Below are 27,929 nucleotides of genomic sequence, written 5' to 3'. Positions count from 1 at the left end.
TTTTGCAGGTGCAGAGTGTTCTGCGGAGACACTGGAACCAGCAGCGGATGCAGTTCGCTGGCACCTTCGCCAATGCCGACTTCTTCCGCTCGGCGTCTTCCGTGGCGTCGTCGCTCACAGAGGTCCACCGCTGCTATAGCATCGAAAGCCACACTGAGCACATGAACGGCAAGAGCTACTCTGACATATTCAGATCGGACAGTCCTTTCGTGTGAGGGATCATTGTTTCTTTGACTTTTCCCAAGATGTTACTTTTTTTTGTTGGAGTTTTACTACTGTTCATGGCACCTGAGTGCAAACTTTTCTCTTTTTTGATTTGATTTTTTTCCCGACTTCCAGCCACTAAAACTCAGATATTTCACTTTTTAAAAAACTTTTTCTCATGAATATTACTAAAACAGAAGGAGCTTGACACCTAAGATTCTGGTTCTTCTTCATTAGTTACTTCCAGTGAATATTCAAAGGGGCTGTTACTGGACAAAAGGAAGACCCTCAAGCATTAACATGAGGAATTAATGCTTTTTTGCATCATGTGGAATTAACTTGAAGAGGCATCGGTGAGAAGAAGCCATGCTGTTGAGCTGACTCTTAGAATCTTGCAGAGAGTTGTGTTTTTTGGGCATTTTTTAAGGGTATTGCTGAATTTAAAATTTAAACAGTGAGTGTGGGAAGGAAGTGCATGAGAACCCTCTTGAAAGACTTGCAAAATCTGAAAAATCATTTCAGGTTTTAGTTATAAGCACATACAATAATCTCTTTGGTTAATGCAAAGATCAGTGGGCACAGCCGGAGCTATAGTTTCTAGGAGTTAACCTACTGGCAAGCATGAAGAGCAAAGATGGCAGACTTTATGTGTTTAAGAACATAACAGAACAAAGTATTATTATTTCTGTTGATAGTACCACACAGAACTACACATTTAAAATATAAAAAAGTACAAACACACACACACATCATTCCTGCTTTACCACTTATGAATTCAAGGCATGCAACTCAGAGTTTTCTGTGTATGTATTACTTTCTTTAGTTGAGTAAAAAAAAAAAAAAAAAGACAAAAAACTAAAAATGTTGTCACACCCCACGTCATTTGTACAAGCAGCTTACTGCAACCCATATTTACGTTTATTGTTAGACCTCTAGTGGCTGTTGTAATTATGACAGGAGCAAAGGCAGAAGTTGATGTGATATCAAGAGCAACAAAATTCACATAGGAAGGATGTCGGGGTGGATAGATTGGTCAAACTAACACAGGACTTTGACCCAGGAGACTGCTGTTCATGCCCTGTGTTGACTTATTGTAATTAGGTACATAAGTTAACTTACCTAACGTACTTAACAATCTAACATAACCCACATAACTAGGGCTCCACTGACTTTCTTTTAGTTGGAGCACTGTAGCCCCTAAATGAAAATTTTAGGAGCACAAGCAGAAAATTTAGGGGCACACTTAAAATGTCCTGTGACGCAATTAGTCAAACTTTTGGCCATTTTAACTGTTTTACTGATAAATGCTTTGGTGATAAATGAACAACTAACAGAAATTACAAAGACCTCTTTTATTTCAAGTTTACAATGTCACAAATTGAACAAAATTGAACTTTCATGAATGTATACATGGCATATGCATCATAAACAAACTTTTTTTTTGTTTTGGTATGAGGACATGTGTTGATCGCCTGCTACCAGTATGGATGCTAATTTAGGATATGCTCCTGTGGGTTGTATTAGAGGATAGGAACAAACAGCCTTTGTGTTTGTATGGGTTGGAGGACTTGTTGTTAGAAACATAAGCTTACATTGTCTTACAGTATCTTTTAAGTTAATGCTCCGTTAGACTTACTGTTTTCATTTTCTTGCTTCATGTCTGATTATTCCAAAATGCTGGAGATTTGACTGTGAGATTATCACAGAGACAAATACGACTGAAAAATGCATGTTTGTACATATATTTGAATATGACATATATCAAGGCACAAAATACATAGCCTTTTGTGTACTCTGTATATTTTTCCAGTCAGCTAACACATTATTGTACATTACTCATGTTACACTTTAATTCATAGTAGTATATTGATAAGAGTAAGATGTTTTTAGATAACGAAAAGGTCAATGTTTCAGTGTTCAGGAAACAGATTCAGCAGGAACTGACGTATGTTCACTGATAAGATAAAGTTTGTCACCTCCAGTTAGAGATAAAAAATATCTTTCCTGATGCATGAAGAGCTGCAGGTTTCAGCCTTCCAAAACAGGAAGTACACTTATTCATTTTCTTGCTGAGAGTATGATGGGTAGATTGAAGCTATAAAGCTTAGCTTCTATAAAGCTTGCTGGATAACTTTCTGCAAGAATTATTTCCCCAAATGTTGAACCATTCTTCTAAATCCAATCTAAATGTAAATCTAATCCAAATACATAGGCATACTATTTCTGTTTTTCATTATACTGAATGTGTACTATAACAATTTACAAGACATGATTTCTACTGTGATTTCTGAACTGATTTTTAGAAGAAAAGACTATCTCTCTGCCACAGGTATTGAGCTATTAAAGAAACCTAAATATATCTGAATGTGCTCGATAGTGGACACAGATATTTATTAGATATTACACTGGACATATATGTGTTAGGCTACATTGTTGAGGCGTTATTGTCTGATAAGTGGCATTCATTTCTTGAGACAGTTTTGAAAAACAAACTTATGTCACTCTCATGTCTGAGAGTGGTATTAGTCTTCTCATCTAATATCTGAAATGTCAAACTATTTTTTTAAAGGAGCAGTATACAACATTCAGAGCATGGATGTATATAGAAAAAGTTGGTCAGTGGTCCATGAAGCCAAAAAAACCTTGATTTCTGTGCTGTAAAATTACACACATCGCGCACATTAAGGGGCCCATATAGTAAGGGTACAAGAGACTTCCACTGGTCGAGTGGCTTACTTCTGCTGGGCAAGCAGCTAACTTCCCATTTAGTGCTCGACTAGGCAAACTTGAATGGGGATAAAAATATGAGGTAGTCACTCGTCTAGATTGTTGAATTGTCATTGGACAGAACTGATTAGATCCCGATAGTAAGTCATTTCACGGGGGCTTGTGACAATTAAAAAATGTAGGCCCATCCACTAATTTACATCTCTTTTACAACGTAGGTCTGTAGGAAAAAAAATTTCTGGGCCGATTGGCATCACATGGTTGTTGTTGTTCCACTCTTGGTCACCATGTAAAACTGGCTCCAAAGCCTGCTGCTGTTCTTGGGTGCTTGATTCAGAGTCTTATTCAGGTTGTCTACACATGGTTCTCAACATGGAGGTGGCTGAGTTCACTCAAAGATACCAATGCTAACAGTAACAGTGCTGACAGAACTAGCAGTTAGAGCTAACAGAGTTAACGTAAGGGGGAACTTGTGGGTGGGTACCATACATTCCTGACTACGCTGTAGATCAGGACAGTGTTATCAGTGGTACCCTCTCCAGTGCAGGGCAACAGCAGTTAGCTAGTCTATACACACAGGGACCATCTACTACAAATATACACTTGGCAGCATCGGGGGAAATGTGGTGGGAGAAGAACGAAAGTTAAGGCACTGAAAGTCCGAGTGGGTGGGAGGGGTGCTGGATGGGTCCAACAAACACCAACTTTCACCCGGGAGAGTGGTGTTCACTTCTCATATGATTGTAAAGCCAAACTCTGTTCTTTTTGCCTAAACCTAACCTAACCATGTTCCTATGTGCTTCACATTTCTTGTGAAATGGCTTCCCAGAACATCAATGGCCAGTGCACCTAGGGTACCTTCCATGTCTTATCTGGACGTGAAGGTCTATGACCAAATGTCTATAGTCACGAGGTTGCAGTGAGAATGTGTTGCTTTACTCCACTATATCTGTACATAACAAATAGATGTTTGCTGCTATATTAATGTTATAATATTGTACACTATACAGCGCTTTTAAAACAAAACCTCTTCACAAAGATGAGTCTAGCTTTGCTTTGCAGACATCTGTGCATTTTTGCAATACACATTGTATCAGTAATAATAGTATTGCTAATACATTGAGCTATAATAGAGAAGGAAAAAAATGATCAGTGTATTTTAATATTCTAAACTCAAGGTTCAGCTTTCTCTGGAGCTTTCAACCATATTCTGTGGTTATGGGATATGATTGAAAGCCCTCGTAAAAGCTAGTAAGGGGACCTTGAGTTTAGAAAATTTTTACTACAGATATGTTTTCCCAATGTCCAGAATGAGCCTTAATGTTAAAAGAAACTTGTATACTATAAACACAGATGTGTGTTTTCCCATGTTGGAGGTGTTACAAAAGATTTTCTCATTTTAATTTTTGTAACATAGTTTTGTCAATAAATGCTTGTTTATACTGAAGAAATGCTGTAAATAAAAACAAGCTGTTTTAAACTGAGACTCAAAAAAGAGTCCTTCTTTCCTCAGTGTCTCTTCTACTGTAAATATCTGTATAGTGTATTTTCTCTCCCACATATTTAATTAAGGGTGGGATTTCCTCGTCTGTCCTTAGAAAACGTTTCCCGCTGAAATGAATAGTTTCCAGACAAAGCAGGGCGTGTTGTTGTCTGTTCCTCGTCCAGAAATGTATATGCGACCAGGTGCAATTAGGAAATCCCAGAGGAAAAGTGCTATATCCATGCAGTGCATCATTCATCAAACTCAGAACACAGATGCTGCAAAAGCACTTAACTTTTCTTTAAATCCGTCTGCAAACACATGGTGATGAGAAGCATGTGTGGCCGTTTATCATTGCGAGTAATATTTACGAGCTACTTGCACGCCTTGTGTAGTCATGACCTCAATGCACAAAGGACTGTGGTTTTTGGACAGTGCATGGGGCATCATGAGGCCGTCCTCTCCCATTTTATTTTGTGTACAACACTAAACATCTGGCGTTTGTACAGCACGACTGCATCCTGCCACATCAAGAGAGATAGTATCCTGTGTGGTTTCTGATGGCACACATTTCCTTTAAAACAGAAATTAAACAAAAAAAGGGAACTTGAAGCATGCACATGTGAGGGTGAAGATGTTTTTGTTGTTTACCGATCACAACACCAGACCTACCTCCCTTTATTTACCTCAGTGGAAATCAGACCAGTGGATGTATTGCAGGCTTCCTGTTTCTAAGAATACATTGCCATTGAACTCTTGATCTGTCGGCTCTTGTGTGCTGGTAGCAAACACTTCCTCAGTCTCATGACTAACACTTGTTTACTGCCTTTACTTCCGTACGCTTCCACTGAAACTTAAAGCATTTAGCTGATGTTTTGTGTGTATTTCTAGTTGGTAGCAGTTCTGGGTATTTGTCAGGGACGTTTCCACAGGACATGACTGAATGGAGACATAATGTGACTCACTTGCACGGTGACAACCATACACATGTAGCTGCATGTTTTAGATGTTGCAGACAACAATCATGTAAATCTGCTTCATATTGTCGTGACCACGTTAAGCTTTAATTTGACTGGTGTAATATTCCCTCAGTGAGAAACGGACAATTATGAGGACCTCAGATTCTCCTAAAAGCAGGAGCAAATACACTTCAGGGCCAGTGTTAAACATTTGCATTTGTAAAGGGAATTTCTGCTGGGGGACAGATTAAAGACAGATTTTTAAGAGGCAGTATGCCAAGGTCTCAAAATACCAATGGCAATAATGAAGGAACAAAATAATACTGACAGAGGAGGCAAAGGGAATATTGTGTTTTTTTTATAATCTTACCTAAAACAACTTCCTCTTCACCTTCTGCATATAACTAAAAACTACAGAAAAGCCCAAATATGCTACTAGCTTGCTTTATCATCAATCCAATTGCCAGACTAACAAATAATGCACTATGAGAATAAGTTCTCATAGTGCATTTCTCCACCCACTGATGTGTAACATTATGTTACATACGTTGAGGATATGTTCAAACAATGCTGTCATTAACTTTTGGTTATGTTTAGGCAACACAACCTCTAGACTAGGGTTAGGAAAAGATCATGTTTGGCTTAAAATACTTGGATTTGTTGCACAGCCATCACTGGAAATGCCCTGTTGTCTCACTAAAATAACACCCAGTTTTGGTGCCACAATCACAGCTAACATTGCCCTAATGTGCATCTAAAAAAACACAGTTGTGGTGGTGCCAGACACGTGGCTAAAAATACATCCGTATCTTTCTAGAAAACACACAGTTTAGGTATTACCATTGCGAGTAGAAATACCCAGTGTCTTGCTAAAAAACATCTAGTTTTGTTGCCACAGTCATGCCGCGATGTCTTGCTAACTTCTGATTTTGGGGCCACAATCAGAGCTGGAGGTGCTGCCAATGTCCCGCTAAAAAAAACACATTTTAGATGCTACAGTCTGTGCTATAGAAATGCCTCAATGTCTTGCTGAAACACCTTTTGTGCCACACTCACGACTACCAATGCCCGAATAAAAAACTCTGGTTTTGGTGACACAACGACAGCTGGAGGTATTCCCAATGTCTTGCTGAAAAACACACATTTTGGGTGCCACAATAGAAGAGCCATGAAGTCTAACTAAAAAACACACAAATGTCCAATGTCTTGCGAAAAAAACACGCAAAATATTGATGCCACAATTGTGACTAGAAAGTATTGTAACATATAACCTATGATGTATGTTTTTGTTTTTTTTTATGTTTCAACAATGCTGTGGTTAAAGGAGCAATATGTAAGAAATCTAAAGCAAATAGTCGTAAAATCATCCTAATATGTCACAGAGACTAAGGAATAATGTTCATATAACATACTGATCTCACCGACAACAATAGTACAGCCAGAATATTCGCATTTAAAACATTTTTTTACAGTCTGCAAATCATGTTTATGTTTTGAATTTGTGTTTTGGCCTGTTGCGCCACCCACCACCATCTACCAGTCACACAGTCAGTAGAGTCTCAGCATCAGTTACAGTTACGACTGAGCTACAATGGCTGACGGTGCAACTAAACCCAAACGACCTTGTTATGATTCCCAAAAATGCCAAGACTGCCATGGCAGCCGCCCATGGGCAAACAAATCATCCCCAGTTTCCACCAGATGCGTGTTAGTTGCGTCTGCGCTCCGGCACGGCAGCGGAGCCAATAGGATTCAATTGTAGTCAATGTGTGTGTTTCCACCAGCTGCGGCTGTGCTGCGTTCCGGCTCCATCTCAGCTGCAGCACTCCGGAGCCCTCCGCATACGCAGGAGTTCTATTTTTGCCGGACGCCGGAGCACTACGCAGCATTTCAGCACAGAGCAACAACCTCAAATCTGTAGGGTGGGGGGGGCAGACACGACTCGTGGCAGTATTTTGAATTTGAGTGCAGTAACGATTTTGGCCACATTCTTACATACAGCGCCTTTAACTTGGAGTTATGTTTAGGCAAAAAAACACTTAATTATGGTTAGAAAAAGATCATGTTTTGGCTTAGATAGTTTTTTTTTTTTTTTGCACAACCACCTTTGGAACCCATTGTCTTACTAAAACACATCCAGTTTTATCACAGCTAGAAATGGCCCAGTGTTCACCTAAAAAAATCCCACACAGTTGTGGTGCCACAAACACAGCTAGAAATACCCCAATATCTTGCTAGGAGACACCCAGTTCTGGTACCACCATTGCCGCTAGAAATCCCACAACATCTTGCAAAAAAACCCCACACAGTTTTGGTGCCACAATTGCCACTAGTAATGCCCAGTGTCATGCCTAGAAATGCACCGATGTCCATCTAAAAAACAGAGTTGTGATGCCATAAATGAGGCAAGAATTGCCCTAATATCTTGCTCAAAAACACTTAGCTTTGGTGCCACAATCACAGCTAGAAATGTCTGATGTCTTATTAAAAACACACAGTTTTGGTGCCACAATCACAACTAAAATGCTGCAATGTCTCACTAAAAAACACACTTTTTGGGTGCCACAATGGGTGTGAGAAATGCCCTGATGTCCATCTAAAAAAACACAGTTGTAGTGGCAAATATGTGGTGAGAAATACTCTCATATCATACTCTCATATCATCTAGTTTTGGTGTCACAGTCACAACTAGAAATGCCCGATGTCTCACAAAAAAACAGTTTTGGGGCCACAATCGCAGCTAGAAATGGCCACTGTCTCACTAAAAAACAGTTTTGGTGCCACAGTCCTGACTAAAAATGGCCACCGTCTCACTTAAAAACACACAGTACTGGTGCCACAATCGGGACTAGAAATACAGTGATGTCTTCACCAAAACAAATTTTGGGTGCCACAATCAATGCCACAATGTTTTGCTAAATAAAAACAGTTTTTTGTGGCACAATCGCAGCTAAAAATGCAGTGAAGTCTGCCTTAAAAAAGCACTCTATTTTGGTGCCACAATCAAGGCAATGTCAAACTAAAAGAAAAATGCTTTCAGTGCCACAAGTCTGGCTGTGAATGCCCAGATGTCTTGCTTAAAAACACCCAGATTTGTTGTTTATTGGTCTCCAAAAGTGGTCTGCAACATGTCAGCCATCTCACCTAGGATTCATGCCATCCACTATCTCCTCCAGCTCCAGATGACAAAGTCATCTCATGCAAATGGAGCTTGAACCATGTCATTGTAGAAATATTGATCTATCTGTGGTTTGCAGAAACATACAATGTCACCATTTTCTTCTTCTACAGTAGAGAATGGGCTGTTATCATTTATTCATACCTATAGCTCAATTCGTACATATTTGTGTAACACCACAAATTATGCTGGAGCCACTGGAGCTTGTGAAAGTTTGGTTGGTCCTTCCTTTGTGAAGGAAAATTTCCATTTGCCATTAGTGAGTGCATCCTTGGAAAAACCCTTTCATATTCAAGATATGATATCATCCCAGCAACGGCGAAAGTGGAATGTTAGGAATGCAAAGGTTAAAAAAAAGTGGGGCCAAACACCACCATTAGATACAGAAAATTAAAGCAAGAACACATTATAACTTGTGACATGGTCTGATTTACTGCTAAGTGAAGAATCATCACACTTATCATAAACATAGCATCTTTTGCATTAAAGCACCAAACACGTCATTGATTGGAAACATAGCTGAAGATACTGTTAAGCATGTTCTCTAGAAGGAAGAATGACTCAAACTTGAAACAATAAGCTGTAGCCGTTTCCAGTAATTACACTTCATTACAAACTCATGCTGTCTACAGAATTATCTGGTTTAACCACTCTGCCATACACTGTCACACACACACACACACACACACACACATGCATACCATACACACATCTGGCTTGTAGCGCGATCTGACCACTTGTGCATGGGGATGTCTCACTCTTGAGAACAATGGAATGAGTTCTTGGCTGTGCTTGAGGGTGTGGAGGGCGTATAGTAAAGGGGTTAGGGTGAGCAATGTGGCCCGGCTGTATGGATGTGACCCGGGCCTGGGTGGGACCACAGGAAGTCTGCCGCTTGCTGTACGGCCCTTTCAGACCGCTGCTGCAGGGTCATGAATTATCTACTCAGCTCATCACGGAGTGATGTCAACACTTGGTTGTGTGGTAGCCTAACGGCTTTGGTGTTTCTGGAGGGACGTCATGATCAAAAGTGTGAATACATCATGTGGAGAGTTCATTTCCAGAGTCCTAGCCAGGGGCGTAATATGAGTGCTTTTTTTTTTTTGTCCTTTGCAGCTGTGGGCCTCCACAAATTTTATCACCTTTCACCCCAGCTGCAACAGAATCAAAAGCTGTCTCATTTATATTACATCAGAAATTTAAAACTTATTTAAAACTTACAACATTTTGTTAGAACCCTGACTGTTTCCAGATCTCAGTAATTAAAAGAATGCTCCCCCCCCCCCATGACCATTTGTATTTAACTTACTTTGTGTTGAATATGCTGAATTTGAGAAGAAAATTTTGTATTTCTTGCATGTTTCCACAGTGAACAAAGAAAATTCACCTTTAATTAAAGTCATTGGGGTCCACATTTATCATCAGTAAAACTATATCAAAACATCTATTTACACACTCTTAACAACTCACGCAGTATAATCCAAGTCTTGCTGACGGTCTGGAACGCCGTTTTACAGGTAATGTAGTGTTTGCATACAGTCTCTTTTAAAATAAATGCACTACGTTGGTATACCACCACAAACTGACGTTTTTGTTCCTTCACTGCATGTGGTTACATTTTGCCAACACACACGTGTGGTTAGGTTTAGGTTGGTTGATTTTAGAAACAACGATTATTTACTCTATGGTTGTTTGACTCATCCACCACCCTTCATGCCCACCCCACTCGGGCTTTTGCCACATTTTCCCATGACGCCGTTGGGCATTGCTAAACTACATGCTGATGTGAAAGGATGGCTTTTTTTTGTTTGTGTCTGACACTGGAACTCACCACTCAAGCATTGGATTTCAATGACTTCAGAGTGAGACTGGGTTGGTTTAGGCAACAAAACTACTTGGTTATGATTAGGAGAAGATTGTGGATCTTGTTAATAAACACCTGGCTTTGAGCAGCATGAATGCTGCAACCAGTGTTGTTACTTGTTGGTGTCAAAGTCCGCTGGTTGTTGGACCCATCCATCTCTTCTCCCGCCTACCCTGACCAGACTTTCCTGCTCTTTAAACTAATTCTATTGCTGAAAGCATAATAGGTGGAGTTGGTGGAAATCTCGTGCATCTCACACAGATGCTAAATGGCTGGACGTAATATGGGCTGAGTAATCATTTGGTGGGGCGAAGTTTTCTTCTAACTAGTTAAATCCAAGACTTGGTACATATTCCCAGAGTGCTTTAATGCCTAAACTGTCAGGCTGTTGTCACAAAATTTTTGTATGTTTTCCAATAAAAACTAATGCACCCAAATTTATATTCCATGTATTTTAAAAGGCTACGATCACGTAACCAATGTGCTGACAGCAGTCAACAAGGATCAGACCTTATAAGGACACAGGTTGAGGTGGTGGATGGGTCACAAGAAAACTGACGTTTGAGTTACGTGTTTGGAACAGTGTGAACTTTAAGTCATTTTAAGGTATGTCCTTGCTAAGTTTTTTTCCTAAACCTAACCCTAGTAACTTTTACTGCTTAAACCTAACCTTTCATAACTTTTCGTGTTTTATGTTAAGGATGTAACATCATTTGTGGGGCGCTAATTCGTAGGAAATCATACGAACTGTTGTGTATTCATTTTGCACAAAATATCATAGGCTACTGTAGCATCCCTCAACAATGAGACTACAAAGCATGAACTGGTTTTACTGGCTTTTTATTCCTTAACTTTAACACAGGCTATTGTGGGCCACAGTCAACGTCAAAACAACAAACCTATTTGCTTTACAAGGTGTTCTCTGCATTGGCGGCTACTTCAACAACTCCCACTCCAAGGCTCACACATACGAACCAGCAGGAATAACAAACTACCTCTGCCAGTCACAGGTGGTACCTCACACAGATCACTGTCATGGGTGCTAGTATTGACTGACAGGCTTGGCAGCGTCCTCATGTACACTGACATTATGGAAAACTCAGTAACTGCCATAACAGACCTTTTTACTGTAGTTGAACTAGCTGAACACATTCTTACCAGTGACAGAATGCATACAGTTAACATCACGTCAACCAGTCTGTTATAATATGAACCGTTCTATGAGAATACATTGAACCTGTTTGGTGTTGCTCTGGTGAGGACAAACAAACTGGAAGCACCTGAAAAGATGGTTCCTCTTCTATAAAGCTGCAATGATTGGTCAATAATTGAAAGTCAGTCAAATGAAGATGAATTGCCAGCTATTGTGATAATTGATAATTTGTTTCAGTCATTTTTTAAGCAAAGACTTCAAACATTTGCCAATTCCATCTTCTTAAATATGAAAATCTGGTGTTTTTCTTTGTCATTTATGATAGTAAAAGATGTATTATATAATAAATGTACAAAAGTCTTTGGTTTTTGGACAAAAGAAGCAATTAAAAGATGTCACTTGAAGCTCTTGGAAATTGTGACGTGTACTTTTTTTTTTTTAAAACTAAATAATTAATTGATAAATCATAATCATAATCTGCAGATTAATCAAAAATGAAAATAATTATTAGTTAGAGTGCTGATTTGTAAAAGCCAGCACAGATTGGACCAGACAACCAACAATATGAACTACAGGTAAGATAGTGTCCTACTGCTTGCATCAACCAGCACATGACAGAAGTTTCTTCCAGAAAGCCTTTTCTATTCAAGTCAATCCAAATCATAATTTTTTTTCCCAAACCAAAACCATGAAATTTCCTTTCTGTCAGAAAGACCTCAAGGCAAACTTCTTTCAACATCCATCAGCCACAGGTAACAATGATGACGGTAATCTGCTTAGTAAGCAATTTTCTTCTGATATTCATTTTTCTAGCAGCAGACCATCTAAGACATCCCACCCTTCTACCGTCAGACGTTTGGAAATTAAACTTCTCAAAACATCTCAAACAATAAGCTTATTACAGTTTTAAAGAGCCCAGTTCCTACAGCCCAGGGCGGCAGGCCAGTATCCACTTGTACGAGGCGCGCCGCAACTCTCGTCTTCAGCCATCGTCTTGCCAACAGGAACTCCCTCGCTCCTCTCCCAGTTTCCTGCCATTGTTCTCTCCCCTGCCACCGACCACACGCTCCTCCCAGGATCTGGGAAAAGGTGGGATGTTAAAGCGGCCCATTTCCTTTTCGATCAGCTTCGACCTCAGCCGGTGGAGGAGGGGTGTTTGTGTAAGAGTGCATGTGTGGCAGCACCCATGTGAGGTGCAGCTTTCAAGTCTTTCAGAGTTTTGTTGGTGTGGATCATCCACCGATTGCCATTAAAATTTCAATTCTTATTTGCTTACTTATTTGCCTCTGCTGTCCAGATTTTAAAGAAGCACTCGGACAAGCAGTAGTGTGCCTCACTTCTACATAGCTCTGTATATGTACTCAAAGCAGAAGTCTGTTCATTCCTGTGAGAACCTCCAGGATCTTTAATGTGTTTGCAAAACTCCACCTTGAGTTGTTTTTTTCTGTTTTTTTTTTCTTTTCTTTTTTTAGTTTGCCTCAAGTAGGCTCTGTCAAAAAAATTAACTTTTGTGGCAGATTTTGGAGCATGTTTTGCAAGCTAACACTGGCAGCCTGCTTGCTATGTAACACATAACTGGATACACACTTTAACAACGTCCTCACTTACTGTCACTATACATTAACATCCATGTTGTAATATCCAAGTTCACTTTCATATAACCACAGGCAAACTTCAATAACAAAGCCGACAGTCAGTGTGGGTCAAAATGCATATAACAGGCTTATATTAAATTCTGGATCTCTAACAACACTATAATAAAAGCACTTACTGTAAAAGTTAGAGCGTCTTGCTGCAGGGGGTGTGGTGCATCAATCTACAGACCAGCGCTCTGGAAATATACTTTCTGTGGATAACAAAAATTACACACAAAATAAACCCCTTTTTCAACAGAAAAACACTCAGACTTTTAGCAGTGACACACCGAACCTTAAATTCTATCACCACAACTCACCAGTTAAACTCCCACTGCACCAGCCGCCCCGAGACTGGAGTTCAATTTACTAAAATACAGATAAAACAATTTAAAATGAATAACATAAAATACAATGTAAAATAAACAGCAGTCAGTACTGTGAATTGAACACAACTCATGTTAATCTTCGTCCAACCACAGGCAAACATTGTTTAATATTAAAAAACACTCATGCCTTTCCTCTGCCACTTCCCCTGGACTGTAAGGACCCTTTACAAAAAGAAACAAGTTGTTAGCAGACCCATATTTTGTAATTGGCATTTTTTGCAATTAAAAATACAAAAACGTCAATATTAACACTTACACAAACAATATTGTGTGTGTTTGCACCCCTACACTACCTTTACAATGACATTATCACAGGCTCCTTAGCTCAGGGGTTAGAGCACTGGTCTTGTAAACCAGGGGTCGCGAGTTCAAATCTCGCAGGGGCCTAGTGAACATTTAATGCCATAGCTCAATAGCTCGATCCTTAGGGAGTTGCTCACTTGCTCATCTCTCCACTTTGTGCATGTATGTGTCCTGTTTGTGCATGTGTGTGTCTTTCAGACCTGTGTGTTAATGACAAAAAGCAGATGGGCTAATAAAGTACATAAAATTTAAAAAAAAAAACAACAACCAATAACTCAGGGTGCGTTTGGTACCTTAACAATAGGTATGTTCGGCATGTTGACAGGAGTGATCACAGATGAAGGATGCTCCATAAGCCTCTTAACAGCTCAGGTGCTCTCACCTTGACTGGCCAAATTTTGCCTGGGTCCTAGTGTCATCCTACTGTACTACAATTGGACAGCGAAGAAAAAAAAAAAAAAAAAAAGCTTAAAATGAACTTTTCTGCCATTTATGTGATGGTGTTTTTATCTACCCATAAAAAAAACACACTTTGGTTGTACTCTGAATACGATTTAGAAATGTGGACACAAAACTGTATGGAAAATAAAAATAAAAATAAACTGTGTAAATTTATTGTACCAAGCTAACAAGCTACCTCTGAAAGCTTTTATCCCCCTTTAATAACTCTTTATTGAATTAATTTGGTTTTTAATCCTAAGAACAAACTGCCCAGGTCAGAGAGAACAGAAAGAAACTCAGGGAGCTGTTGTGACTGACTCACAACAAACTTGTGAGGGCTGCATGATTAGGGGGAATGAGGGTCAGGTGTGCAGACAGGTAATGCTCAAGTGACTGCTGAACAGGATGTTCATGGAAAATGGGGAGTAAAAATGTTAATTTTATGTGCAAATTGAGAAAATGTGCAAAATATTTCAGAAATGCACAATAAACTAATCACTGCTTAATTTTACATGCAAAGACTGTGATTAATGGTAATAATATGAGCTCTACTTCCACTGTAACCAGCAAACTTTATCTTATGATGACAGAGTAAACTTAATACTTTCCCTTAATTGTGTGATTTGTTTTCAGCCCAGTGTTTTCATGCCACAGAGAATAATTTAGGCCAATAGTTTGGTCCTTTCCCATGATCCTTTCCCAGTGTTCTTTAAGTGTTTTGGAGGGGCGTCAGTGAGGTGGGGTTGGAGGGTGCACAGGAAGGAAAAGGAGTAGCTGGGAAATCTCATCGAGGCTCCTCGGCTGAACAAGAGACACCCCAGTCAGGATCTGGGCGTTGCTGCCAAGTCATCTCAGGGTCGCAGACTCCAGCTCTTCACATTTGGGTGAAGGGGGCACAAACACATCATGTGGAACACATTCTAACTTTTACAGACATTTACACAAACTACATCAGGGTTAGAGTAAAACTTTAAAGTGTAAAAGCAAGCAGGAGGAGGTGAAAAGAAGAGAAAGAGGAGAAATTAGCCTCTGGGCTCATATATTTCCTCAGGAAATGAGAAATGACTTCTTCCTCTCTGAAATGAGCAGGAGGCTAAATAAAGCTGAGCAGCCTTTTTCTGTAAACCAGCACCCCCACATGTCCTTTTGTAATAATAACAATAACAACATTCATATATCATCACATAGCCATGAGATTTTGGTCCTTATTAGCATGATAGCAGATTTGTCAGCTGCACATCCATGGTGTGAATCTCCTGTTCCACCACATCCAAAAGGTGCTCTACTGGATTGAGATCTGGTGACTGTGGAGGCCATTGGAGTACAGTGAACTCATTGTCATGTTCAAGAAACCAGTTTGAGATGATTTGAGCTTTGTGACATGGTGCATTATCCTGTTGGAAGTAGCCATCAGAGGATGGGTACACTGTAGTCATAAAGGGATGGACACGGTCAGCAACAATACTCAGGTAGGCTGTAGTGTTTAAACGATGCTCAGTTGGTACTAAGGGGCCCAAAGGGTGCCAAGAAAATATCTCCCACACCATTACACCACCACCACCAGCCTGAATCGCTGATACAAGGCAGGATGGATCCATGCTTTCATGTTGTTTACACCAAATTCTGACCCTACCATCTGAATGTTGCAGTACACATCAAGACTCATCAGACCAGGCAACGTTTTTCCGATCTTCTGTTGTCCAGTTTTGGTGAGTCCATGTGAATTGTAGCCTCAGTTTCCTGTCCTTAGCTGACAGGAGTGGCACCTGGTGTGGTCTTCTGCTGCTGTAGCCCATCTGCTTCAAGGTCTGACATGTTGTTGGGCCAGAGATGGTCTTTTGCATACCTTGGTTGTAACGAGTGGTTATTTGAGTTACTGTTGCCTTTCTATCATCTTGAACCAGTCTGGCCATTGTCCTCTGACCTCTGGCATCAACAAGGCATTTTCATCCAGAAAACTGCTGCTCACTGAATATTTTCTCTTTTTCGGGCTATCCTCTGTAAACCCTAGAGATGGTTCATTCATTCATTCATCTTCTAACCACTTCATCCTCTTGAGGGTCGCGGGGGGGTCTGGAGCCTATCCCAGCTGACATCGGGCGAGAGGCAGGGTACACCCTGGACAGGTTGCCAGACTATCGCAGGGCTGACACATAAAGACAAACAACCATTCACGCTCACATTCACACCTATGGACAATTTAGAGTTATCAATTAACCTAATCCCCAATCTGCATGTCTTTGGACTGTGGGAGGAAGCCGGAGTGCCCGGAGAGAACCCACGCTGACATGGGGAGAACATGCAAACTCCACACAGAGGGGCTCCCACACCCGGGATCGAATCGGCAACCCTTTTGCTGTGAGGCGACAGTGCTAACCACCACACCACCGTGCCGCCCCCCTAGAAATGGTTGTGTGTGAAAATCCCAGTAGATCAGCAGTTTCTGAAATACTCAGACCAGCCTGTCTGGCACCAACAACCATTCATTCATTCATTCATTTCCTGTAACCGCTTATCCCTGTTTGTGGTCGTGGGGGGGCTGGAGCCTATCCCAGCTGACATTGGACGAGAGGTGGGGTACACCTCGGACAGATTGCCAGACTATCACAGGGCTGACACATAGAGACAGACAACCATGCCATGTCACTTCAGCAGGTCGTTTTGACCATAAGATAAGATAAGATAAGATAAGATACACTTTTATTGATCCCACAATTGAGAAATTCCAGTGTTACAGCAGTCAAGGGTAAAGAGTCAAATTAAAGATTTCAATATTTAAAAAAACTTTAAAAAAACTAATAATAATAATGATGAGCAGTGGATAAAAAGTGAGCAATGGATTAAAGTGAACATATTTAGTGCAAGTGAATATTAAATGTGCAAAAACCATGTCTACATGCCTTAATGCACTGAGTTGCTGCCAAGTGATTGGCTGATCAGCCATTTGCGTTAACAAGCAGTTGAACAGGTGTACCTAATAAAGTTCCCGGTCAGTGTATTTGTCAATAGTGCAAAGTACAACTCCAGTGAAATGTAATTCCATCAGGTCACTCAATTTGTGCATTGTAAAATAGTCTCTTTTTTTGTGTGTGTCTTCTTACATTGTAGGCTACTGCTTTATGATTGCCCATGTTACTGGATGGCTCTGGTAATCCATGATTTCTGGTTGTGGAATGGTTTAACTGTAGTTTTGGGTACAGCTGCTGCTGTTGTTGTGAATTCATTGATTTTATTGTGACATTGATGGTGGTGTCCTGGAAGATGCTCCAGACTCTGACTGGTTCCATATGTCATGCCACTGAGGGCATGTGTCATAGTTTGATTACATATCTCAACCTCAACAAAATGGCTGCATGGTCTCTGCCCCTGAACACACTTTGCAGCTGGCTCTGAATGCAGCACAGCACATTCCCACCGTCACACCAGTCCTTATGCAGTATAAAGTACAAGCCTCCTCTCCTTCTCTTGTCGGAGTCTTCTGCTCTGTCACATCCACACAGAAAAAGAGTCACCTGGTTGAATGCCATCCTCCAGGCTTTATTGAAACAAAGCAGTTCCTGATATCACATTGGAAACTTATGTGGCACGGATATTGTCTAATTAATGATAATGATATATAATAATATCTAACGCCTGTAGTACATGGGCAACCAAGGTGCTAGTCCAGCTTGTGCCCCGCTTCTCCATTGTTTCCTCAATGTTTACATTTTAAAACCTTGACCTGGCCAGCTAGCAGAGTTGCAGGAGGAGAGTTTACAGACTGGTGAGCTGATTTCTTCATCTCGTTGAGTGACTTGCAGCCCCACGCCACCACTGTCCAATGCCAACCACAAAAAGCACCACCAGCCCTTGCATCATAGACAGAAGAGCACCAAATTCAGCAGAGCTTATGGAGAGGCGACTAAAACATCTATACCTATAGTTTCTGTGCATTCCAATACCCATACTACCATACTATATAGTATGCCTGAAAAAGATTTAGTATGTCACACAGTATGCCAAAAATACCAGGATGTTCTACTACATCCGGTCCAATTTTGCAGTATGCAAGCCAGCATGCTTTTCTGGCTATTCTGATCCACAATTCTCTGCACAGCAGACGATATGTCACATCAACTGAGCTACAAACAGATGACAGCTTGTTGACAGCTGTCAGAAGCTGCAATGACGACTGACAGCGAATTCAAGTGTGTGATTAGTGTTAGTAATAAAAGGAATATTAATTGTTTAAATGAACAAAACAATTTAAAAAAAAATGATAAATGCATATGTAATTTTACTTTGATGAATATGTTAGAATCTACCTCATATGCAGTTATAACTTCCAAGTTGAACTACACACATTGCAAAGTAACAACAGCAGAGCTCTGCAGGTTGACCTCCATCTCTGGTGAGCTCGGTAAACAGCATTTTGTTTTGTTTTCAAACCAAAGAATATGTGGGGAGAGGGTCAAAGTTCAGAGTGTAATGTTATGAGACAGTAGTATGTCCCAATTGTGTGCATACTGCAAGCAACATTATTTAATTTTAAAGGGCAGCTGCAGTACATATTAAAAGTAAAAAGTATACGATGCACCCTTTGTCTTTTAGCAAATGTTAGCATGCTATCATGCTAAAGATTGCATCACTATAGACCCATGTCTTGTTAAAAAACAGGCTATAAAGTGTTTTATTAAAAAAAAAAAAAAAAAAAGAAGCAAATTCTATTATACAACACAAACCTCATTTGAATTTAATAATATATGAGGTAAGTAGCCAGGGCCATAAAATTAATATGATGAGTGAATGATTAGATTAACCTTTTCTAATGTTTGTCGTGCCTGGTGATGTGATCCGTAAGCATCTGGGATTCTGTGGTTTTTCTTTTTTTTTCTTTCTGTCAGGAAAAAAATGTGGCAAAGCTGAACCAGGAAATTTTTGGATTTGCATTTCAAACACAGTTTTAGATGTCAGTACTGTACTGCTGAGCTCTCAGAGAAGTAGGCTACAGTTGAAATTCCTTCATCCAGACTTCTACCTGCTCTGCTCTGTTCAGATTTTCCATGCTCAAAATGAAAATAGCAGCCCTGGCTAAAAATGACCACCTCGACAGATGTGGAGCGAGCTCGGGCTGCAGGAAACAGTGAGAGTGTCACGTCTTTCACCGAGCGCAGAGAGGAGAGGTCGACCCAGAAACATGTGCTGCCTGAACTTTGGCTCTTTTTCTTCCTGTAAGGATGCCTTCCTTCTCCCTCTCTCTGCCTTTTTTTTTCATCTCATTTGATCACACACCCATGTGCATGCAGCCAGGATGCCTTTTCAAACTGAAATTAGGCTTTCGTGTTGCTTTTTAAATCAGTAAACTGGATAAACCCATGTCTGAATTGTAAGCTACGTATTTGTACTGATTTATCATAAGACACAGGTTTACTAGTTTTCAACACCCAGAGTCCCACAGTCCAGCTGAGACTATTTCACCAGGTGAAAGCAGTTAACTGTGATTTGATGGCTCTAAGGAAAGAGCTTTGTCTCCCTCTAGTGGTGAGATACTGTCATGTATTTCTGAGCTCATTTAAAGGGGAGCTATTATGTTCATTTTCAGGCTCATACATGTACAGGTGCTGGTCATATAATTAGAATATCATGAAAAAGTTGATTTATTTCAGTAATTCCATTCAAAAAGTGAAACTTGTATAATGTATACATTCATTCCACACAGACTGATATATTTCAAGTGTTTATTTCTTTTAATTTTGATGATTATAACTGACAACTAATGAAAACCCCAAATTCAGTATCTCAGAAAATTAGAATATTGTGAAAAGGTGCAATATTGAAGACACCTGGTGCCACACTCTAATCAGCTAAGTAACTCAAAACACCTGCAAAGGCCTTTAAATGGTCTCTCAGTCTAGTTCTGTAGGCTACACAATCATGGGGAAGACTGCTGACTTGACAGTTGTCCAAAAGACGACCATTGACACCTTGCACAAGGAGGGCAAGACACAAAAGGTCATTGCTAAAGAAGCTGGCTGTTCACAGAGCTCTGTGTCCAAGCACATTAATAGAGAGGCGAAGGGAAGGAAAAGATGTGGTAGAAAAAAGTGTACAAGCAATGGGGATAACCGCACCCTGGAGAGGATTGTGAAACAAAACCCATTCAAAAAGGTGGGGGACATTCACAAAGAATGGACTGCAACTGGAGTCAGTGCTTCAAGAACCACCATGCACCGACGTATACAAGACATGGGTTTCAGCTGTCGCGTTCCTTGTGTCAAGCCACTCTTGAACAAGAGACAGCGTCAGAAGCGTCTTGTCTGGGCTAAAGACAAAAAGGACTGGACTGCTGCTGAGTGGTCCAAAGTTATGTTCTCTGATGAAAGTAAATTTTGCATTTCCTTTGGAAATCAAGGTCCCAGAGTCTGGAGGAAGAGAGGAGAGGCACAGAATCCACGTTGCTTGAGGTCAAGTGTAAAATTTCCACAGTCAGTGATGGTTTGGGGTGCCATGTCATCTGCTGGTGTTGGTCCACTGTGTTTTCTGAGGTCCAAGGTCAATGCAGCCGTCTACCAGGAAGTTTTAGAGCACTTCATGCTTCCTGCTGCTGACCAACTTTATGGAGATGCAGATTTCATTTTCCAACAGGACTTGGCACCTGCACACAGTGCCAAAGCTACCAGTACCTGGTTTAAGGACCATGGTACCCCTGTTCTTGATTGGCCAGCAAACTCGCCTGACCTTAACCCCATAGAAAATCTATGGGGTATTGTGAAGAGGAAGATGCGACACGCCAGACCCAACAATGCAGAAGAGCTGAAGGCCACTATCAGAGCAACCTGGGCTCTCATACCACCTGAGCAGTGCCACAGACTGATCGACTCCATGCCACGCCGCATTGCTGCAGTAATTCAGGCAAAAGGAGCCCCAACTAAGTATTGAGTGCTGTACATGCTCATACTTTTCATGTTCATACTTTTCAGTTGGCCAACATTTCTAAAAATCCTTTTTTTGTATTGGTCTTCAGTAATATTCTAATTTTCTGAGATACTGAATTTGGGGTTTTCATTAGTTGTCAGTTATAATCATCAAAATTAAAAGAAATAAACACTTGAAATATATCAGTCTGTGTGGAATGAATGTATACATTATACAAGTTTCACTTTTTGAATGGAATTACTGAAATAAATCAACTTTTTCACGATATTCTAATTATATGACCAGCACCTGTATGTAAGGTCTCTACTACAACACGTTTACATGCTTTAATGTAAACCCACTTTATTTCCCTCCATTGTCTGTGCTGGAACATCTTAATTGACCTGTTATTTTACCACCTGTCTCTCTAAAGTCCCAGAAACACCAAATGGACTTCAGAGAACTAGAGGCAACAACAGCCTGCTGTTATCTCATGTTGAATATGTCTCAGCCAAGCAGTTGCACATGAACACAACACAAAAACAACAGCTGACGGCCAACTAGAATGTACGTTCTGCTCCTGCGTTAAAGGAAATAACTCTTTATACCAGTAGACAGTGGTAGTCTGTATTTGTCATTCAAAAAGGGAAACCGGTATACCGTCTTGCTGCTAGTTTGCCAGTTAGCACATTAACAACACAATCCAATGTTGAAAGAACAGAGCGAATTTACTGTGCACCAGTGAACGATAACACAAATTATCATGAAATATTTCTGCTAAATAACACTTGTACCTTATGGAACAATTTTTTTTTTTTTTTTTTTTGGTCTCACCCACTCTTGACTCCAGTCGTCTTCTTGTGTGCTGAGGTGAATTGCCAATCAGAGGGATTTCATTCAACAAGTTTTCAGAACAGTCTGAACCCCTCACTTTCTGCTCACAGGGATTACTTCTACATGTATATGTACTTCTAATATGAACATAATTCATTGTAACACTATAAAGACACAAAATATGAAAAGGCATTATAGGTCCCCTTTAAAGTCATTTTCATGTGTTTATTCAACTCTTCTGCCTTTGGTTTGTGGGAGGAGCACAGCCATTCCAAAGAAAGACATTTATTCCACATCAATAGTCAACAAACAAACAAACAATTTGCAATTTACAGCCATATGTTGCATTTACAGTTTAAGTTTTAAAGGAGATACAACGGTTTTTCTGTTGAATGAGTAAATGAGTTCCTGCACAGAACTTAATAATTTAGGTTCAAGCATGATTTTCACTGTTTATTTTATTAAAATTAAGAACTACAGTCATTGCTATATTAACTCTTGCCCTATTTTGGCCTCTGGATGTGCATTTACTGGAAAAAAGCCAAATGAAAATGCTTTTATTTGCTTTAGTTCTTATGCAATCTGCTCTCAGTTCTCTTTAAACTTTAATATTATTGGCTGTTTTTCCAGTTTATGCAAGTTTACAATCCATCTAAACTCTTTGTTTTTATACATACATTTCATGTTAGCACCTCAGACTTTATTTTCCACTCACATGCATTTCCCTGTAGAGTACTGGTGCTCCAGATTGTATATTTATTGACAAGGTGAAAAATTACGTCAGCGTCCTACTGGTCACACAGCAAGTACACTGTACTTCAACAGGTTACAGGAAATGCAGCCATGTGTAGAAGAATTCATCAATGCTCAGAGAAAGAGGAGTCCATTTATTACTATAATTTCTGGTGATGACGTTACTCCTCTTAAAAAAAGGGCGATTTCTGTCCATCTTGTGTTGTTTTATGAAAAGCACACAGGGCCGATGTCCAGGCCGAACTCCTGATCAGGCTTTCCAATGTCCATGGGGGCCACGTCCACGACGGGCAGCCTGGCAGAAGTTTGAGTCCTGTACTCAAGCACTGTCTTGCCCCACTCTCCGTTTGATTTCTAAGGAGATAAAAAGACAAATACCTTAGTAGAAGTGCCTTCTAACAGATTTTTGTCAAATGTAGGTGTCTGGTAATGACTTACCGAGCAGCCATCATCGATGACAGTGTATCGGAGGCGGTTAACGCCTAGTGCTCTCAGCTCCTGGCCGTTAAAGCCTTTGAGGACCAGCGCTTTCTTCAGGTTGGTGCTCTTCTCATTTTTATAAGCCACGCTGTTCTTGCAGTGGTAGGTGATGTTCTGGTGTGCCTCTTTGGACAAAAGCTGCAGCAGCTTCAGCTGAACCGCCACCGCGTTGGGCTGCTCATCTGCATTTCCGTAGCGGAACTGAAATTAGATTGACATGATTACACACAGGGAATGCTCGATATCAGACTTCTAGACACTCATTTTTATAACATTTTGAATGAAACAAATTGAAAAAACTAAATAAACGTCTCTCAATTTCTTACTTTAGTTCCACTGCTCATGTCTGCTCCAAACCAGATGAGTTTGTCAGCACTGGGACTGGATTTTGTCCACCAGGCTTTGCGAGGAATGGTGGCTGGATTGGCATTGATGCAAGTGTCACCAGTTTCCATATTACAGAAGACCTTGATGGCATCCTTTGTGCTTCCTTGATTTGGATCAATCCAGTACTCACCTGTTTAAAAGTGCAAGGGGACATCAATAGGTTTCATAATGGTCTAAAAACATAATTAGCAGAAAAGACGACAAACAGACCCCTTACCACTCTTTTTGTGAGGGTAGCACTCCTTGATGTTCTGGCAGGATTTGGCAGGGTTCATCTGGCTACCATCAGGACTGCGGAGGTTTTGCAGATGTCCGCTGAGGGTCTTCAGTGTGGCATGGACGCCGGTGTCTGCACGGAGGCCAGCTGAGTTTTTGTTGGGAAGGGCTTCATCTTTGTTGATCTCGGGAAGTGGTGGAGGATCAGCAGCTACATCGTCCTCAACAAATTCCACAGCTTCTGGCACAAAGCCCTTATCGTAATCATAAGGGGCGGCAAAGAGGTCTTCCACAGCTGCGGTGGGAGGTCCAGGGGGGCCTGGAGGGCCGGGTGGGCCATCGTCACCAGGTGGACCCTGAGAAAGACAAGATACATTTTTTTTCTCTATTTGATTTTTGTCTTGCAAGTGGTTTACAGAGTATAAGGGTAGCAGTAGCTGTCACTTTTTCAGTGTGTTTCACTTCAATAAAGATAACCTTTACATTTTGGTTGTCTAAAAAATGTCCTGTTCAGCATTTGGTTGTAATAAAAGACCCTCTAAGACAGGGCTATTCAATTACAAATTGAATTTTCAACATACTTTAAAACCAGAAAATGTTGATGGGCCAGACATTTTCAGCAGCAGGCAATCCACTGAAAACTTTTTCAAGCTTTTGGTAATCGTAATTCGATAATTTGGCAATTGGTAAAAAAAAAAATTTTAGCCTCTCATCTGACCAAGGAACATCACAAAGTTGTATGCAATGCAGACACTAGCTAGCTATCAACGCACAGAAGGATAACAAGTCACATAAACAGTAACTAATAACAAACTTTATCTCTCTACCGGCATCTCTCTCATTCCCTCTCCCTTCTCCCTCATTTTCTGATGTTCTCCTTTAGGGTCAAATGTTTAGGAAGATACACAGGATATAGTTTTATACAGTCTATGACAGCAACAGTCACGTTTACAACAACAAAGTCACTATATAAACTCAGTAATATCTCACTGGAAACAACCTAACATGTCAATAAAATAAATATTCCTCCTGACATCACAATATTGAGTTACATTATATAAGCACATCAGTACCAGCCATTCCTCCTGCTCTCAGTCCCCCCTCTACTGAGGACACTCACAATCTGCAGGTCGGCTGTCTCAGGTACATTTAAGATAGGTAGCAAACTAAGTGACATACAGACAGTTTTCATTTTAGTTTGTTTTTTGACAATTTGTTATTGGTCGCGCTAGCATGATGTGCTTGTGTAAACTGCAATTATAAACCACAATGGTGCTGAATGAGAGACTGTGGACAGAGCAGACTGAAATATCGCTTTATACATGCTGAACACAAAAACTGATAAAGTCCTGACTTTCTACAGGCGAAGGTTTAATTGCACTAACTTATAGGAACAAGCGTACTTGCTGTCAACTAGAGTAATCTTGTAGTTATATTCCCTTCATCTGCTCTGCTGCCTCTCTGCTGTCATCTGACTTCACTCTGTCATGTTTGAGTGTGTCTGTGTTTGTGTGGAAGAGGTCAGCCTCAACATGCAGACAGCAGGAGAGAGACTGCAGCGTGATGATACATGAAACCAAAACTTTAAAAAAGTAATGACAAGAGCTGATAACGGCAGAGCTTATAATACTACAGTCTTGATTAATTTTGCCCCGTTTAATACTGGGTCTCAGTACCCATTCCTAGCTGGGCCACTTGGAGGTTGCCTCTGCGAGGGATGTGGCCCACGGGCTGCTAACTGAATAGGCCTGCTCTAAGGAGTAACATGTTCTTCAGGTAAGTTAATTTTATTTTAACAGTTTTAAGCCTGTTTCTTCTTTGCAAAATTAGCATTAGCATTATCACAGTTAACCAAAGTTGTAAATGCACCATGCTAACCAAGCTAGCATTACTGTTAGCTCCATCCTCTTGTCCAAAATATGGCCACTTCTGGCTCCAAAAATCCAAGACGGCAACAGTCAAAAAGTCTAACTCAAGACTAGTCCACAAACCAATGGTGACGTCACAGTGGCTACAATTATTGTTTTATGTAGTGTATGGATAATACCAATAAGTTGATTATTTGAAATATAAAGAAGATAAAAAGAATCTTGTGTCACCTGGGCCCCAATGTCACCCATGGCACCTCTGCTTCCAGGAGCACCCATTGGTCCGGGCTGACCAATGTTTCCTTCCTTTCCTGGGGGACCCACCACTCCTGGAGGACCCTGTGCAGTAAAAGAGTGAGAAATATACACTATTAAATAAGGCAGAACAGCACTTACGCTGATCATAGTTTAACTGGATATGATAAACTTACCCTTGGCCCAGCTGGTCCAACAATACCTGTCGCTCCTGGCTCACCTGTAGCACCCTGAAATAGAAAAGAATGACATTTCAACATTTGATACCTTCAATGTTATTGTGTTTTTAATGTTTCTCTGATGTAACTATGAACAGTGGCTGAAGTATATAAATGAGTATTTGAAGTTGTTAAAATTAAAAACAATTGCTTACAGTTATTCCTGGCAGACCGTGGAGCCCGGTGAAACCTCTGTGTCCCTTCTGACCCCTTTCTCCTTGTTCTCCAGGTGCTCCTTTATCTCCTTGTGGTCCTTGAGGGCCCTGAAGTTAGTTAAACACACAGTAACAGTTCAACATGTCATTGGAAAACACACTAAAAACAAGCACCTTTTCTAATTACTAAATTTTTGTTTTGTGTATCAGTGAGGTGAAAAATAGCAGTTTTATGCTGACCACTTTTCCCCGTACTCCAGGTGCTCCCTGAGGTCCAGGGGCGCCTCTGGCACCCTAATCACAAAACAAGAAAGAAGAAATGACAGAACTGACTTTGCAGTTAGCATTGAGAGTGCTATCAGTATGTAATTGACATGATATATTAGCACTATCTCTGTTTGTGAAGCTCACGTTTTCGCCTGTTGGTCCAGGACCACCCGTCAGTCCCACAGGACCCTCAGTTCCTGGAGACCCTGGAGTTCCAGCCAGACCCTCAGGACCAGTATTACCCTTGTCTCCCTGGAAACACATGAACACACACCAGTGATTAGCACACATAGCCATTCGCATGGTACCATTAGTAAATCCAGTCCACTGCTTAAATAAAAGCAAAAACACAATGTATGGGATCTTACCCTTTCTCCGACAAGACCATCTGTCCCAGGAGGTCCCTCTGCTCCAGCAATACCCTGAGGAGACACAAATTATGGCATAAAAATAAAAAATATTAAAATCATTTTTGTTCGTAGTTAGACCTACCTGTCTTTTCACAAATATTTGCTTGCTTTGAAGAAAACTTTCACCTCATTTAAAGGTTGCTGCCGTATAAAGTCTACGAAACTCGTAAAGATATTTTGGACTCTGATTCATACATAGTATTATTTGATGACAGCAATACCAAACTTTAAATACTTGGACAGCCAGTGGTGGACTTAGGCTATCTGAGGGGCAGAGAAGAAAATAACAAGGGTACCAGCTTGTAGAAAGCATACAGAGAAGCCTTTATGGCATCGCATCATGTTTTCTTAATTTTAAGACCACCTTGGGAGACACTTTATCAGTAATTTATTTGGCACATGAAGTCATACAAGGCACATCTCAGTGAAATGCAATCCTTTCAGCTCCTTTAACTTGTGCTGTGTAATTCTTACATTGATGGCTGCTGCTTTATACTCTATACTATGTTTCTGGATGGTTCTGGTAATCCATGGTTTCTGGCTGTGGGGTGATTTAACTGTAGTTTTGGGTACAGTTGCCTCTGTTTCACAAATTAAATCCACCACAGACTCAACAGTTATTGGTGACATCAACAGTGTCCTGGAATGGGCTCCAGACTCTAATTGGCTCCGTCTCTCATGTCACTGGGTGCATGTGTCATAGTTTGCTTGCATGTTTTGATCTCGACATGATGGCTGCATGGTCGTCCCCGCCTCAAACAAAGGCAATGACTTTGCTCTGCAGCCTCCTCTGAATGGTGTACAGCGATGATCCAGAGTGTTTATGTCCCCTGTGGCACGAGGAGGGCAGGAATGGG

The 27,929-nt window shown here is 40.6% G+C and overlaps 2 protein-coding genes and 1 non-coding gene across 3 annotated transcripts in view; 2 read left to right on the top strand and 1 right to left on the bottom strand.

Moving 5' to 3' along the window:
• LOC125884988 (calcitonin gene-related peptide type 1 receptor-like) overlaps positions 1-4,415 on the top strand; it is a 30,191-nt gene extending 25,776 nt beyond the window's left edge. The window contains exon 13 of the mRNA XM_049570333.1: positions 9-4,415. Within this exon, the coding sequence (XP_049426290.1) occupies positions 9-215 (207 nt within the window). The 3' untranslated portion in view covers positions 216-4,415. The remainder of the gene's footprint in view (positions 1-8) is intronic.
• A 9,490-nt stretch (positions 4,416-13,905) lies between these two features.
• On the top strand, positions 13,906-13,978 carry trnat-ugu (transfer RNA threonine (anticodon UGU)). Its single transcript has one exon. It is a non-coding gene; the product is annotated as a tRNA-Thr (tRNA).
• Positions 13,979-22,269: 8,291 nt separating this feature from the next.
• The window catches only part of col5a2b (collagen, type V, alpha 2b), a 43,782-nt gene continuing 38,122 nt past the window's right edge, over positions 22,270-27,929 (bottom strand). The window contains exons 46-55 of the mRNA XM_049570283.1: positions 27,031-27,084; positions 26,807-26,914; positions 26,636-26,689; positions 26,396-26,503; positions 26,199-26,252; positions 25,999-26,106; positions 23,901-24,255; positions 23,623-23,813; positions 23,255-23,497; positions 22,270-23,170 (exon numbers count right to left, since the gene is read on the bottom strand). Coding sequence (XP_049426240.1) covers positions 23,024-23,170; positions 23,255-23,497; positions 23,623-23,813; positions 23,901-24,255; positions 25,999-26,106; positions 26,199-26,252; positions 26,396-26,503; positions 26,636-26,689; positions 26,807-26,914; positions 27,031-27,084 — 1,422 coding nt within the window. The 3' untranslated portion in view covers positions 22,270-23,023. The remainder of the gene's footprint in view (positions 23,171-23,254; positions 23,498-23,622; positions 23,814-23,900; positions 24,256-25,998; positions 26,107-26,198; positions 26,253-26,395; positions 26,504-26,635; positions 26,690-26,806; positions 26,915-27,030; positions 27,085-27,929) is intronic.

This window comes from Epinephelus fuscoguttatus, linkage group LG24, assembly GCF_011397635.1.
Source record: "Epinephelus fuscoguttatus linkage group LG24, E.fuscoguttatus.final_Chr_v1".
Lineage (NCBI taxonomy): Eukaryota > Metazoa > Chordata > Actinopteri > Perciformes > Serranidae > Epinephelus > Epinephelus fuscoguttatus.
Note: the sequence above shows the minus strand (reverse complement) of the source record. Positions and strands in the feature narration are given on the sequence as shown.